The sequence below is a fragment of the Rhipicephalus sanguineus genome, chromosome 2 (assembly GCF_013339695.2).
Source record: "Rhipicephalus sanguineus isolate Rsan-2018 chromosome 2, BIME_Rsan_1.4, whole genome shotgun sequence".
Classification (NCBI taxonomy): Eukaryota; Metazoa; Arthropoda; class Arachnida; order Ixodida; family Ixodidae; genus Rhipicephalus; species Rhipicephalus sanguineus.
The window spans coordinates 171,853,380-171,870,340 of NC_051177.1; the positions used below are offsets into that span (position 1 = coordinate 171,853,380).

Here is a 16,961-nt window from a genome sequence, read left to right on the forward strand (position 1 = left end):
ACGTAAAGAAAACACGTCGGTTGATATCACAACCATTTGTCACCACCCCAAAGGATGACGAGTAGTGGACTGCGTACATGCTTTGCGTAATATCAATTACCACTCTTAGAGAGGTCTACCTCCCCAATATTTCGAAACCTCTCTTGTCATCGGATGTGCGAGGTAATGCCATTGCAAAAGGACGTCTTCCATGTGTGTAAACATTGCTCTGGCATTCATCAGCCCGCTTGCCGCTGCGTTTTTTTCGGTTTCGAGTCGGATCTACTTTGCTCTGCCAAGGACCCTTTAGCTCCTCTAAGCTAAATTCATCGCGCGATCGCTGCGATTTTTGACTTTCCATTCTCACTCGCAGCTCGGTCCACAGATCTTCCGCCGTGACAAAGGCGTTGAGCGAATAGAGAACACCGCAACGATCCGGTTGTCGTCCTTGAGTATTCGTATCTCCACAGTCCCTGTTATTCTCTGCCAGTTCTTTCTCTCGTTCTTTCTTTTAATTCTTCGCTCGAATCTGGTTTGCGTTTTCCTCCAATGGCCCACGCGTCCCTGAGCGCAGTTTCGTTTCTAAAAACAGAAGAGCGCTCGCTTTAATTTTGCCGCCCTTTTGGATCGTCTTCCTTCTTATGATAAACAACCTTGAGTACAAAACGTTTACTCTATCAATGCCACTTAAAAAAAATAATAAAGGAACAAAAGCGTACCTCTATTATAGCTCATTGGCAAGCTATGTGTATCCTTGCGGGTAATCCCTCGGGCAATTTCAAGCACATGCCCGCGCGTCTCTTAAAAAGATGCGACTTTATCAACGCTGGACAAGACCTAAACATGGCTACAGGCCATGGCCGATCGCCTATCTTTCAGAATGTGCCACTGCAGCATATGTAGGCACAAAAAGGTGCGATGACGTTAAAAGCGCTTGCCCAAAGCTTATCTGCATACAGTGGCATCGTGTTACATACGTAAAGAACAGCTGCTGGATGTCGAGAACGCTGGTATTACCAATGTCACTCTAGATAAAGAAGTTATGCTTACACCTCTATTCTTTTTTTAGCTACTTGGCACGCTATCAAACTTCTGAAGATAAGCGAACGTGGAACATACGTACCGAGGAACGGGCAATTCTTATTCATGAAGCTTATCCCTGGCTTGGTTGCTTGCACTGATGCATAAGAGCAGTTTTTTACTATGGCTCATCGCCGATCTTTCAGATACATGCTACTGCACGCGGGACCAGCGAAATGCGACTGCTGTGGGCAGGATGCGCCATCTTATCTGACAATGAAAACACGCGCGCTCACGGTTATCCCAATTTTTTTATCTGAAAGAAAAAGGACGGCATGTAGCGAAAGAATGCGGTCACATTCAATGTAATGATTAAGATAATATCTTAGTAAGAAACGAGCAACAGAAGCTATACCCGTGCGAAGAAGCGCTTACCACTGTCTTCAAGGTGTTCTATAAAAGCGTCCGTAGCGACTTCGTTTGCTGGAAGCCTGCCCTATATACATAACGGAGCGTTTCTTTTCTTACATCGGGCCTCGAGATCGGATGCGCATAGACCTCGATGAGTCACAATGCGCGCCAACAAATCGTCTTCGTGTACGAAGAGCTGGCGGGATTCATTTGAGCGCTTTGTAGGGACAGATTGTTGTCTCCAGGCGAAAGAATCTGAAGGGCTGCTCCGGGCCAAGGTCTCCCAGGATGTTCCCTGTTTTTGCGCCCACCGAAGCTCTGTGTTATGCCCGCTTCAAGGCTGAGATCGAAGCTGTGAGGAGATGGAGCGATTGTACGGTGCCACGTGATGGCTCCGGAACAAGTCAGCTTACATATGCCCGCACTCAGGAAGCCGATAACTAATTTTCTTTTTGTTACGAATGCGGAATGTGACTAGATATTTTCTGTGCTCATGAGGGACTTACTCGCTATTGTTATTTCACTTTCTGTACTTATCAGAGGAATAACGTGAGTTCGCAAGATAGCGTCGCCTCTGGATTTCTTGTTAGGTTTCTCTACGCACAGCTGACAACATCACAAAAGAAAAGTACACATACACACGTTAGCGCTGCCTCAGAACTGATTTTCAGATTGGATTGGAATAAACTTCATTTGTCCAGCGGTTATTGCTGATGGTGCCCGGGGCTAGGCTGCCAGGGATCCATTGCTCGAGGAACATCTTCTGAGGTCCCCGGCCATGTCCCTGGTTCATTGGATGGCCCACTCCTGGTCTTCGGGGGCTTCGCTGAGGAAGACGGCTTTCCGTCTCTCAGCGAGACACCCCGCTTCAGAGGGTCCTGCTGTTGTCTTTACTTGAGGTCTTTACTGTCGTGTACGCGCACACAAACCGACACACGGCCACTCCAGAAGTTGTGCCTCGCTTGCCGGTGCTGCCCGACGCGCTCACGCGCATGGCGCCTTCCTCAGACTCTCGTCCCCAGCTCCTGCATATCGTGTTACTCTTCTGCCCTCGCTGTAACTTCCTCTGCCTCCCCTCGTCCGCTTCTAAAAGAAAGCAATAAAACAGTCTCCTGCCAGCCGCTTTCTCGTGTGGTTCCTGTGCTGCGGGGCTCCGAACCCCCAACATAACACTGGCGACGAGAAGTGGAATTTTATAAGTGCGCAGCTCTCTGGGTTACGGCCATGGCTACTGGAGGAATGCAGGCCGCCATCGAGCCTTTTAGCGGCAAGAACTGGTCATCCTGGATCCAGCGCCTGACCTTCTACTTCGTGGCGAATGACGTCTGCGACGAACAAAAGAAGCGCGCGCTCCTCCTGACGCTATGCGGAGCCGACACCTTTGAAACTGCCTGCGCTCTGGTCGCACCGAAGACTCCAGGAGAGGTGGGCTATGCCGACATAGTTGCCCTTCTGCAGAAGCACTTCGATCCACGACCGTCTGAGTTGTACAGCCGGTACGTGTTCCAGCGACGCGATCAGCGGCCGGAAGAGTCGATCAGCAACTACGTTGCAGCCCTCAGAAGCTTGTCAGCTGACTGTAACTTCGGAGTGCCAGCGACAACGTCTGCTGCATCGACGCCACCGGCAGAAGGCCACGCAGCCGTTCTGGCGAACCCCACCATGCTGCCCCAACATGTGATGCTTCGCGACAGGTTCGTGTGCGGCATCCGCGACGAGCATCTGCAGCAGCGACTGTTCGCGGAGAAAGACTTGACTTTTCAACGCGCGTTGGACTTGGCACTGTCGTCCGAAAGTGCGTCGAAGCAGCAACGAGGACTTAAGGGAGCGACGAGCTCCGCGGAGGCGCACAAGACTTCGCAGTCTAAAAAGGAAAGGAAACATTCGGCTCAGCAACGGCGCTGCTATCGATGCGACGGCTGGCACGAGGCTGACACCTGCAAGTTCAGGACAGCGCAATGCCGTTTTTGTTCCAAAAAGGGTCACATCGAGAACGCCTGCATCTCCAAAAAGAAGAAAAACAAAGAAGGCAACCTCAACGCCCGGCAAGGAACTCACATGGTTAACGCCCAACCTGTGTGCTACGACCTCGAAGACACCGATAGGTGCTACGACCTACATGCCGTGAGTGGGCGACAACCCTATCCTAAATTCCTCGTTGACGTGAAAGTCGAGGGAAGGCCCCTGAAATTCGAAGTGGACACGGGCGCCGCATGTTCTCTCATCAGTGAGGCTACCTACCACCAAACGTGGCCATCGAACGCCCCAAAGCTTTCGAGAGAACCACTAGACTTACGTACCTGGTCAGGGGAAGGACTTGACACCGTCGGTTCGGCACAAGTTCGTGTGCGTTTCAAATCAAAGGACTACGTGCTGCCCCTGCTGGTAATGAAAGGGACTGGGTGCAACCTGCTCGGACGTGACTGGTTCTCAGCACTGAACATCCGTGTGCACGGAATAAACCAGGTCGCCGAACCAAGTCAAGAGATCCAGGAGGTTCTCGCACGCCATCCTGATGTATTTAAGGAAGGTATCGACGGCTACGTGGGTCCATTGGTTCACTTGGACTTGGAAGAAGGCGCTACAACCAAGTTTTGCAAAGCACGTCCAGTTCCCCTAGCTTAGCAAGAGCCTATGGAGGAAGAGCTCGACCACCTGCAAAAACAAGGCATCCTGGAGCCGACGCAACACGCCGAAATGGCCACACCTTTGGTGTGGGTGCGCAAAAAGGATGGAACATTTCGCGTTTGTGGAGATTACAGGAGCACAGTTAACGCGGTGGTCAAGAAGACGGCGTACCCACTGCCGACAACTGCGGAGGTGTTCGCAAAGTTGCGCGGTGGAACGACATTTTCGACGTTAGACCTGTACCAGGCCTATCAGCAGCTAAGAGTGGACGACGAGACAGCCGCATTGCTCACCGTCAACACCACCAAAGGACTGTTCAAGGTGAATCGCCTCCCTTTTGGAGTATCCGCTGCACCAGCCATCTTCCAGCGGATGATGGAAACGACACTGGCCGGAATTCAGGGGGTGAGTGTCTACCTTGACAACATTATTGTCAGCGGGAAGGACGTTAAAGAGCATGCGCAACGTCTAGAGGAAGTCCTGTCGAGGCTAAGCGACAAAGGTCTTCGACTCAAGCGAGAGAAATGCCGCTTCGGCATCAGCTCAGTCCAATTTCTCGGTCATAAAAATCGATGCTCAGGGTGTCCATACGACCGAAGAAAAGGTAAAGGCAATCCTTGAGGCGCCAAAACCGACTGACAAGACCTCTCTGCAGGCTTTCTTAGGGCTTCTCGCCTTTTACGATCGTTTTTTGGAGAACAGAGCGACGGTAGCTGCAGAGTTGTATGGGCTTCTCGAGAAGAACACGCCCTGGAAGTGGGAGAAAAAACATCAGGATGCGTTCGAGATGCTTAAGAAGATGATTCGGTCTTCGACAGTGCTTGAGCATTATGACGAAAAAAGGCCTCTCATTCTGTCCGTGGATGCGTCGCGATATGGCATCGGCGCAGTTCTCGCTCAAAAAGGATGCGTTCGGCCGAGAGGCTCCCATTGCATTCGCGTCACGAACTTTGGGAACCGCTGAGAAAAACTACTCGCAGCTCGATAAAGAGGGCCTTGCGGTAGTTTATGGCGTCAGCCACTTTCACCAATATGTCGCTGGCCGGCACGTGACCGTATTAACGGATCACCAACCGCTCCTAGGCATCATGGGGGAAAAGAAGCAAATCCCTCAGATATTGTCACCGAGGATGACTCGATGGTGTCTGAAATTGGCCACATACGACTACGATTTGGTCTACAGGCCTGGACGCCTGCACCAAAATGCTGACGCGCTCAGCAGGCTGCCACTGCCCGCGCAGGTAGATGAGCCATGCTCCCCGGGAGATGTGCTTATGCTTGCGTCCGCGCCACGTTTCGAGCTGTCACCGCGTCAACTGGCTGAACTGACACGGAGTGACCCACTGTTATCCCGCGTGATGACAGCCATCTCAAAAGGAGAATTACGCCGGTTGCCCAAGCAGGAATTTTCGGCGTTCACAAAGCTTGGACACGAGCTTTCGCTACAGGAAGGCTGCGTTATCCGTGGTGCCAGACTGGTCGTTCCAGGGAAAGCAAGGAAAGACGTGCTCGACTTAGCACATGCAGGTCACAGGGGCGTGGTAGCTATGAAGGCGTGCGCTCGAGGCTATTTTTGGTGGCCCGGTGTCGACAACGACATAGAGCGGGTGGTCAAAAGTTGTGCAACTTGCTGCCAGCACCAGAAAACGCCAACTAAAGCACCAGCTCCCGAGTGGAAACGTGCGACAATACCATGGCACACAATCCACGCGGATTTCGCTGGGCCTGTGGAGGGAAGGATGCTCCTAATTGTAGTGGACGCATACAGCAAGTGGCACGAAGTGCGCACCATGCGGAACATACAGTCGCCGACACTGATCGAGGAACTGCGAAACCTGTTCGCAACTTTCGGCATTCCCGAAAGGGTGGTCACGGACAGGGGCGTAGCCAGAATTTTTTTTCGGGGGGGGGGGGGGTTCAACCATACTTTATGTATGTTCGTGCGTGCGTTTGTACGTGTGCATGCCTATATACGCAAGCAAAACTGAAAAATTTCGGGGGGGTTTGAACCCCCCAACCCCCCCCCCTTGGCTACGCCCCTGGTCACGGATGACGGCCCGTCCTTTGTTTCTGCGGAAATGGAAGAATTTCTGAAGAAGAATCGGGTGACGCCCATCACAAGTGCACCCTATCATCCGGCCACGAATGGGCAAGCCGAAAGAATGGTGTATGAAACGAAACAGGCACTTGCAAAGGATCAGTCAGGTACATATGCGTGCAGGCTGGCTCGTTTTCAGCTGAAACAGCACACAACCGTTTCAGTAACGACGGGCAAAACGCCAGCTGCACTCATGTTCGGCCGCGAGCTCTCAACGGCAATGACACGCATTCAGCCGCGACCAGCTGAGAGGGTGACCACTGACCACAGCGTTGCTGAGTTGCCAAGAAAGATAGAAATCGGGCAATCGGTCTTTTTCCGCAACTTTGCAGGGAATCCTGCTTGGGTTGGCGGAACCGTGTTAAAGAGACTCGGACATCGATCTTGGCTAATCAAGTCAAGAAGCGGAACGGTTCGTCGGCACCTTGATCACATAAAGCCAGGTGCAGAGGCCTACCCGACAGAAGATTCGCCGCGGAACGATCAAACGAACGGACCAGTAGCAAGTGATCAACAAGACACAGTGCCGGCTCCGTACGTGATCTCGCTCCCAGCGGAAGCGCCGCCGCCGCATGATCTGCCCACAACGCCCGACTCCGAGCATAGCGAAGCTGAGGCCGGGCTGGACACTTGTGCGACGCAAGCTTGCGATGACCAACCCAGCGGGTCCGCGCAGCACCAAGCTGCACCTAGGCCCCAACGTGATCGGCGTCCACCTGACCGATACGGTGACCCCGTCTAAGGGGTAAGGGATGTCGTGTACGCGCACATCAACCGACACACGGCCACTCCAGAGGCTGTGCCTCGCTTGCCGGTGCTGCCCGACGCGCTCACGCGCATGGCGCCTTCCTCAGACTCTCGTCCCCAGCTCCTGCATATCGTGTTACTCTTCTGCCCTCGCTGTAACTTCCTCTGCCTCCCCTCGTCCGCTTCTAAAAGAAAGCAATAAAACAGTCTCCTGCCAGCCGCTCTCTCGTGTGGTTCCTGTGCTGCGGGGCTCCGAACCCCCAACATAACATTTACTTCAGGAAAAGCATGAAAATATGCGCCGCGATACGTAAGAGGAGAACATTAAACAGCAAGAAGCACTATGCAAGGAGCTACCATGGCAGTTCCACATTCGTAGATCGGAGGAGATAAGCGTTATTTGGTAAATCAAATCGACGCATGACCCTGATAAATGTAGTGAAGGTTAGGTTGCCGTTTCTTCCAGAAGAAATACTCACTTCACTTTTTAGGTCATCGCCTGTACCATGACCTGTTTTCCGCTCACATCCCCAAAGTTCCAGAATTCAGGTTACAGTTATGTCCACCCCATTTCCTTAAGCGCAAACATTTCAGCAACGTAGTCCTCAACCGACAACACTTACCTGGAACACCAGGTCATCTTCAAGCGCTCCACATATTCCTTCCGGCTGCATCTGTAAACACAAGACTCCCTTCATAAACTAAAACAGGACTACAAGACTCGTGAACACCGAAATAGACCAACAGGCAAAGTGATTACAGGCGTTGATTGCCAGGCCCATCCCAACTGTAAAAAATGTTGCAGTGGTTTAGCTCGGCTATGCCAGGATAACGTAAGCGTTAGCAAAGGTTCAGCTAACTATTCATAGCTTTCCTGATTTTCTAAGATTAGCTTGATTATCATGCTTACTGCTGCTCCAATCACACACACACGGTATACGTATTATGTGGCGCATGTATATTTATTTTTCCAAGCAGCTACTTCGGTATCCGATGAGTTAAGCTTCTCCGCTCTTCTGCGCCGCTAAGCAGCATTTGCGCTCTCCTTCTCCATGGCTATACCACACTGCCCACTGCCAAACGCCAGTCAGAGGCGCTATCAAGCGGCTCCAGCGCAGTGTCAGACGGTGACTGCACAGCGAAGGCGAATAGCTGCGCGCGCGCCGGCGCCAATACGTCTGCCAAGGCTACGACGTCACTCCTCTGGAAGGCGCTGACCGGAGGCGGCGAGTCGAGCGCGGCGGCGGCGGAGTGCGCGGGAGCTGCCGGCTCCGGTTCGTGACATCACTGATCCTCGCGCATGCGCAGCACGGCTCTTGAGGATACACGCAAAACTGGCTCGGCTAGGCCAGTGTAGCTAACGCTAAAAAACCAAGCTATTCAACAGTGCCACAATGGGACTCTCCATCAACTGAACTCTCCATCCGGACATGCATTATGCAATGCATGTACGCAGACGTAGTGAGGATTCCGGAATCGGTAGTCGCACCCTAGACGATGCGCTCCGGGAAGCAGTTGACGGCGTTCGCCGATACGCCCAACAGTGCAGTCTCCGAAAATGCGGAGAAGCAAGACACGCCTGGTCCTCTGTCAAACGAACACAGTCCGTCATCCGCGCTAGTCCCTCCCAAGTACACCCATCACACTAGCAGGATATCTCACACCGAGATCAGCCAAATCCGCATCTTCGTGTCCTTCTTCTACCAGGGCGGCGCTAGAGCTCCCGCGCTCCATCTCTTTAGCATCGCACCACCCAGGCCTGTAACTGGGGGGCGGAGCCTAGGGTCCGGGCCCCAGGCCCCGCCTTCAGAAATCGTCCGTATAAAATAATTATACTATTATGAATACTAAACTCGACAACAAAACTATTCAACTATTAATGCAATAGTGTTTAAAAACTCACAATTTACATGCTGCTATTTTTACCAAAAAATAATTGCTGCCGAAAAATAGGTGCTTTCCTCAAATAGCCAAGGCCATCAACAAGTCCTCCCCCCCCCCTCCTTCGAAAAAATTTCCTGTCTACAGGCCTGGCACCGCCCTATGTCTTGAGGTGTTCCTTCTTGATGTGCCTCGTAGGCCATGCGGCTTACGATGAAAGCTCGATAGAGCCGAAGCATATCTTCCGCCTTTCCGGCGCCTCAGCCGCTAAAAGAAGTTTTGCTTCTCTCATACTTCAAGCTCTCGTCGTCAGCCACATGACCTATGCGGATCTCTACCTCGTCCCATGCCCGAGAATGCTAGCAATGGTCAACGCGGTTCTCAGGAAGGCGTGCAAGAAAGCTTTGGTCCTTTTCTCCTCTGCCAGCATTATTCTCCGTACGTCCCCGTCCCCACGCAAAAACATACCCGTCGCATGACGTAATTTTCAAGGCAGCAGTTTTCGATACCTGAGCTTATGTAACGTTTATTATCAAATTCCGCGCAGCGCTCGTGAGTAGACAGCAGGAGTGTTTCTTCTGGTCCGTCGTCCAGTGCTGTATGCGTTACCTAAAAAAAGTAACTAAATACGTTACTCGTTACGCTAACAAAAACGGAACGCGTTAGCGCCCTACGTTACCTATAAAAAGAGGTAACGCTTTACCGTTACCGAACAAAAGTAACGCATATGTTACTTCTGCCGTTACTCCACGGTCAGACATTTTAATCAGTGCGCCCACGATGCCAGAACCAGAATAACACTTTAATAAACCTTATTTTATACTTTATATAAAACCTTTTTACGTGAATTACTGATATAACTAGAAAACAGCACAAGTGTGCCAGAGTTACTGCAATATTACAGTGGCCTAAATGTTTGCTGTAGAGCTTCATGTGATAGCTTAAAAATTTGTGGCACGTGGTAATGCCATTTCTCAAAGTGACAGTAAACATAAAATGAGATTTCATCATCAACGCTCTCCGGAAAGAAAACATCACTAATCTCTCAACCAATTCACAGCAATTCTGATGGCGCGCTTCTACTACCGTACCAAACATACTGCAGATCTTGTAGGAATAAAGAAATCCTTAAATTGCATAGTCCAAGAAAAAATATTTCCAGCATAAATTATTATTGCCCCTTTAACCTATAGAATTGCCGCGAAAACTGCGAGTGTTTATGCGAAGGGGTTCAAGGTCAGCCTCGCTCGCTCAATGATTCATAGCAGGAATTCAACAACCAGAAATCCGCAGTTAGAAGCCAATTTTATTTTGAAAACACAGAATTGATAAACAGCTAGCTCTTGCTGACAATTTGAAGAACTTAAGCAATAGTTCTATTTTCAAAGCTGTCGTCGGACAGCTTTCTCGCTTCTTAGTGAATACGTCCGCACCTGCGGTAATACGCCGGTGACATACGGGCGCATTAGATGATACTGTCGACAACAGTCCGCCGCTTGGAAACGGTCCACCCCTTGGAAAGAAGTATAACTCTGGGTGCCTACGAGACGAAGGAGTTCTGTGTAAGACTCCCGGGATAATTGGAATAACAAGTAACGAGTAACGTGATAGCTCACGTTGCGAAAAATGTTAACGTAAGAACGTTGCCCGTTACAGTTGCGAAATAGTAAGGAGTATGTTACTAAATTACCGAAAAAAGTAACTCGTTACGGGTAACGGCGTTACTTGTAACGCGTTACCGCCAACACTGCCGTTGTCCTTCACGGGAGCTGCACGAACTTTCATCATGAACACTAGCTCAACTTACTATCTTAAGCAGTTTTTATACCGTATCGAATTTGTTTTGAATAAACCAAACAAAACAGTGTAGCGCACCAACCACCTCAGTACACCAGAATCATTTAGCTTATCCAGTAGGGCACTTCGGGTGTCTTTCGTCATCGCGTAGCGCTCCGATGTGTTAGGATGGCGAGCTTGTGCAAGACGTTCTTGCAAAGGCTTGCGCGAGACAAATACAAATGAGAAACCTTCAGGCCACGAAGAGTAGCTGCTAAACGACAGTAACGCAACTGAGCACGAACGATCTAGCGTACCGCCTACATCTAGTAGTACCGCCTACAATCCACAAACCTTAGAGCATTTAACAGCTGCGTCACAAGGCTCCCAACGGTATGTCGAGTTGTGCGCCTCTTAATTAAGCGGTACTATACGCTATCAAGATGTTAAAGTGAAGAGAACCAAATTTTCCGTAGTTGCTTTCGCGCGGCTCTAACTTTCGCTGTCGCCTTTTGTCGCCTGTTTTAACGCGTGCTGAGTTTGCGATATTGTTTCTGTTCTTAGACAGAGCATCCTGGAGACGCTACTGAATCAAGAGAAACGCGCTTACCTTTATTCAAGGGCGGTGGTTTACTGGAACCGTTAGTGGAAGCCATAGCGATTCTCTTGCCGAGCGCCGCCCGAGAAGCGGCACCGAGCCCGCTACCTGACGATGACTGCTAAATTCATTACGCAATGGTGACAACAATGCGCACGTGCGAACATCGAGTCTCCTTCTGTCGAACGCGCGTGACTCTGCATGCTGACTGCTGCATTACAGCACATCGTGCATTCATCTCCATTGATGGCGTGCAGGTTTTTCCTCTTGACGCCCCGCTTCACTACGGTACTCCCCTGCATTATTCAGTGCAGTGTAAAGCACAATTGAATGCGTAATCCACAAGCCTGCAATATAGGGCAGACAAAGGGGTGCCAAAATCAGCACAGCTAAAACGAATTCTCCGGATCTGAAGCTCGTTCGCTGCCATAGCGGTAGACTCGAACAGTGCACGTTGCCATATTCTCGTGAACTTCTCTGGGATATTACACAGCGTATTATCGAGGAAACTTGGAGTAGTTTATGATGTTCGCACCTAATAAAATAGCGCTAAAACGTTCAACGCCAAAAACGATTTGGCACCGATTTTTACTTAGGTGAAGCATCCGATACTACAATTGACGCGAAGGATTCGATGTCTTGTACGATGTCATTGAACTTATTAGAAACAGGTTAGGTTAGCTTATGTTAGGTGATACATGCGTCTTAGTGCCTGCTGCTCTTAGCTATGATGCGATACAGTTTCGTACCCGTGAATGCTTAAGTCTCTGGCAGCAAGAGTGCAGGGAGTCACTATTATCACCTAATAAAAACGAGTAGATTACTCTTTGACATCATAAACGAAAGTAAATATTTCACCGAGGTGACAGTTTGACATACGTTTTCGACGTCCATGTATCCTGGTGTATTCCTTTGGTGAACTTTGTTTCGATCGCTGCCGAAACCACGCAGGAAGAAGCGGACGTTTGAGAGCTGTTCCGTCATGTGTCGGAACGAGCCCGATCCGATCTATTTCAGAGATTTAATTGCTGTCTATAATAATTTCTACGAATTATATGACTCCGATTTTAAGTTATAACATACCTTAATGTCCACTCCATTAAATACAAGCCTTTGCTAAACCCATTCTATCCCTTTTGTGTTTTTTTTTTATTTTTATCGGAGTTTTCGAACAACTCGCACAGACGTTTGACATGGTCTGGGAGATAGCAAGTAGTATGACTCGATATCCGTTCCACTACAAGAGGCTTTTACAGCGAAAGCTGTTATGAGATCGCAACAAGGGCCGTTTTTGACGCCGTAGTTGTCCGCCGCCGCCGGTGTCCATAACCACTATCGCGCGATATAAGAAAAAAAAACTAAATAAGAAAAATATACGGCATGGAACGAGGTTCGAACCTCGGCCCTCTGCGTGGGAGCCCAGTATTCTACCTCAGAGTCATGCCGTTGTTTTTTTTTCATGGTATTTATTATAATGCGTATTTGAAATTATCACAAACGCTATGACGTAGTGATGCATTCACTTAGCGACAATAATCGCACAAGCACTGCACAAGCATTCAAAGGCTCGCATGCATATATACTGTGCAAGTCCAGAGTAACAGGAAAAGTTCTTCAAAGCTTGTCACACAGGGAGGCTGGTAAGGATGAACACCTCATCAAGATGGGATGCCAGTCTGGTGTGATGTCAAGTTCTTCGTAAATGTCCTTTAAAAAGGTCATGCCGTTGCTTGAAACTGCTGTATAAAAAAAAGACGCTATAAAGGCTTCATGTCGGGAAGGAACCACATTCACATATGTAGTGTAGTGTGGTAGAAGAGTAAAATAACAACCAAGCGTCACACAACGCGAATTCTGTAACCAGGCGTCACACAATGCGAATTGCGCAACGAGTGCGTTGTTGAATGCTTCCAACCAGTTACAAAGGGCTGTGCCATAATTCTTCATCGTCATCAGCCGCAGCATCAACCAGTGCACATAATGCCTCAAAGGTCCTTTAGCGGGTACCACGGTTCTCCGCAGAATGACGAAAAATTGCATAGTGGCTGCTTCTGTACTTCACAAAAATTATAATGATTTCGAGCGTAGTGGGTTCCCCGCAAGTGCACTTCTATTGGTTGTCAAGAAAGCCCATAAGGCTCCCATGATCCATTTCCTCAGCGTCTCAATAAAGTTATATATATATATATATATATATGTGTGTATATATATATATATATATATATATATATATATATATATATATATATATATATATATATATATATATATATATATATATATATATATAGATATATATATATATATATATATATATATATATATATATATATATATATATATCGTTCTGACGTTAACGTATGCTATAAAGCGTGGTGGGAGAGTTAAATAACGACCGGGCGACACACAATGCGAATTACGTAATTAGTAGGTCATTTAAAGCGTCCAACCCATTACAAAGGGCTCAGCCATAATTCTTCGTCATCATCAATCGTCGCATCAACAAAGTACACATAATGCCTTACAGATGGTACCTCGCTTCTCCGCAGAATGACGAATAATATTGTGGTGAGTGCTTCCCAACTTCACAAAATTTATGATCTGTGTGCAGTGGAGTAGTGGGTACGTTGCTAGTGTACTTGTATTAGTAGCCACAAGAGAGTTTATAACGGGCTCTAGAAATACCACTCTTCCAGCTTTCGCTGTGACTGTGCTGCGCTTTCCGTGCAGGCCTGGCGTTTTTTTTTTTTTTTTTTTTACAATGTGCCATCCCTTTATATGTTTGTTTTGTACCGCCGGTACGGCATATTCATATGGTTCAGATACATTGACTTTCTACAAGCGCGTTTAGCTCGTAAGAAAGCTGTTATCTTTCTCATGGGCTAAGTGCCCACGAGTTCGTGCAAAAGGTGAATACATCTGAGGGGCCTCTATATCTGCATAGTCTCTGTGGACAGCAAGGAAGAAAGAAATGTCGAACCACCGCGCACGAGAAAAAAAAACAGTTTCCGTGGGCAAATAATTCAGTCACATCGAAGGGTTGCCACCTGCCCGGTTTTAGACCGGCCCTGCCGGTTTTTTAGACAGTGGGCCGGTTGCCAGTCCACACCTAAGACCGACCATCATTGGCCGGTTTCCTGGCCATCGTTACGCGATTTTTTTTTTCTCATTTATAAGCGCAAATTCAGCAGCTTCGAAGATACCAAACATTTTTCGTCAGTCACGAAAACTCTCAAGCAATTTTCAACCAATTTATATCTTGTGCCCATGACAACTCGAAGAAATTGATCCCTCCAGTTATGGCGATCATTTAACTAGAGCAAAAAATTAACATCAGTGGTTACATAGGTGCTTGCATCATGAGCGTAAATTATCCGCCTTCCAAGCAGCGGAAATTACGCCAATGTCTATTCCGAAAGACTAGAGATATCAACCTGAAAACGAGGGGAGGGCTGGCTCCTGGTCATGGACGGCATGTATTAATAATGATCGATGCGGCTTTACGTTTCAAATGAACGGCATGTATGTAGACGGCATTTATTTTGATTTAGCACTGTTTTGTTGCTTTGTACATCTACATTATGTTGACTTCTGACTAGGCAAACAATGCTACCATACATGACACTGCGTGCCAAAGAATAAGCATGGCGTCTTCTTTTTTTTTCAGCAGAAACTCAACCATGTATTCAAGTAGCCCCTCCCCCCCCCCCCCCCCAAGAGCCGGTTTTTTCTAGGGGTAAGGTGGCAACCCTAATCACATAGAATATATGAACGCTCGTGTGATACTCTTGACTCCTTTGGTGCCTTTGATTAGTTTTTCAAATAGCCTCATCACTAGCATTTCAAAGGCTAGTGGAAGTACAACGTTTTCACTTCCCTGTAATGAAAAAATAGGTGCACAGCCCAGTAGAAGAACTGAGGAAGACACTCGGCTTCTGAACATGGGGCCGTTGGACTGAAACCCACCACCGCCAATAAAGCTTGTTTTACGCATTTCTTGATGCCATTCGTCTTATATGACACACGGACGGACACAAGATGTTTGTCGTTTAGTCGGTGCAGCAATGCTCCCGCATCTAGCAAACGGTGAAGAATGAACCGTACTACGTACTCTCGTATGGTAGAGCTACATACAGCTGTTTACGTGTCAGAGAACACTTGTATGGAATTTCGGAGGAGACTTGGTAAAGAAGAGGTTCGTATGGAAGGTTCGACTTTTACGGTGCGGTGTGTTTAGAACGAACGGCGAACGATTTGAGTAATACATGTTCTACTAGCTGACAGCTGTGTGTAGCAGTCCCTGTTTGAAGTGCGTGGCACTTTTGGGGCTCGGCTTGTTGTCCATCCATAGATATCTTGGGACGTGATCGCGCTAAATATCAAGTGCTAAACACAGGCCTAAAACAAGGCTTGCAATACTCAAAACCGGGTTAACATAAACGAACGAAGTCCAAAATATTATAATTAACATAAATAACCAAGAACTAATCGCTAAAAATTAACTCAAATCGCTAAAAACGCTTCGGAAACATGTGGCTGACGCCCGAGCCGCGCAAGAGAGGGCGCCACCACCTCGCCACGCTCGCGACTGCTCCTCCCACCGGCGCTTTCCCGGCGCTTCTTGGCTACATGCTACATCTGAAGGGGGAAACAACCTGACGAAACTCGTTGTGGACGACACGTATCTAAACTGCCGTAACAAGGAGGAAGTCGAGAAAGCGCCGCGAAAATTAGCGCGCATGTCGCACACTGAGTTTGCGAATCTCCCTTCAAAGATATTACTTGTGCAGGGGAAACCGTACATCTTTACCTCAGACATTGACGTCATCGGCGGTTTGGTAAGCGGAACAGTGAGAACTCTACGAACGGGAATCGCTGGGTGTCCGTACAACGCACTTCCTGAGGTTCCACAGTAGTGAAGCGGTATTTAGCGTAGGATTTACAACTACACCAGTCGCTGCACATATTTTTAAGCTCTCTTTCAAGTAATAACTGTGTTGGGAAAAATTACGGGGCTACTTATAACTTTCTAAGAATGTGAGGCCGAAAGCCTAACTGGACCTTTTTTTGATCTCCTGTTGAACTTTGTGCTTATCTGCTACTGTGGCAGCGGCCTCTCTCTCCGCCAATTCTGCGTTCCCAGAAGGCCTGCGTCGCATTATGGACGCATGTTGCTCTCGTCGGACCGTTGCCGCAGCTTCATCCAATGCCACTTTCTCTCGAGGGCAGTTACGACGAGCTGCTCTGGCCTCTCCCGCCGTGGCTTACTCGGTCTTCCCCGCCCGCGACCAGAGCCTGACTACCTGATATTTGCACTTTTCAAAGCCGCGTTCTGGAGGCGATGAGGCGTCGCAGGCCAATCCGACGCGGAAGAAAGACTGCGCGTTGTTACCGAAGCAGAAACTCTGCACCACGAAGGCGTTGGAACCACGTTGCAAATCCTCTCGTATTCATCCCCACCCGTGACCACGGCCTTGTCAAGTGATATCTGCGGTTTTTTTTCTTTACTCATGTGAACTTCGAAAAGACAAGTGGACGCGCAGTTCGCGCGCTCACGTCATATTTTCTGCACCTCACACGACCTAAGGCTTACGGCTTAAAAAATCTTGAGGCGGCCCTAATTGTTCACTTAGGTGTACGGTAGCGGCCCTCGTCTATCCGCGTTCATGTGGCCTAGTGTATTCCTTAGTACCCAAGGAGACATCGGCGGTGTCACGCGTTCGACGCTAGTGATCCTGTTCCAGTTCGCTGTACCATGGCACACCCAGAAGAGCAACTCGTGACGTAAGCAGGCGCGCGCTATAATATGGGGAGGGAAGGCGG

General features: G+C 48.8%; 1 protein-coding gene across 1 annotated transcript; it reads left to right on the plus strand.

Annotated features, from left to right (window-relative positions):
• Positions 1 to 2,634: 2,634 nt before the first annotated feature.
• On the plus strand, positions 2,635 to 6,885 carry LOC119382034 (uncharacterized). Its single transcript, XM_037649774.1, has 3 exons — positions 2,635 to 4,001; positions 4,173 to 4,443; positions 6,691 to 6,885. Exons 1-3 carry the CDS (start codon positions 2,635 to 2,637, stop codon positions 6,883 to 6,885), a joined length of 1,833 nt encoding a protein of 610 aa, XP_037505702.1.
• The last annotated feature ends 10,076 nt before the right edge of the window (positions 6,886 to 16,961 follow it).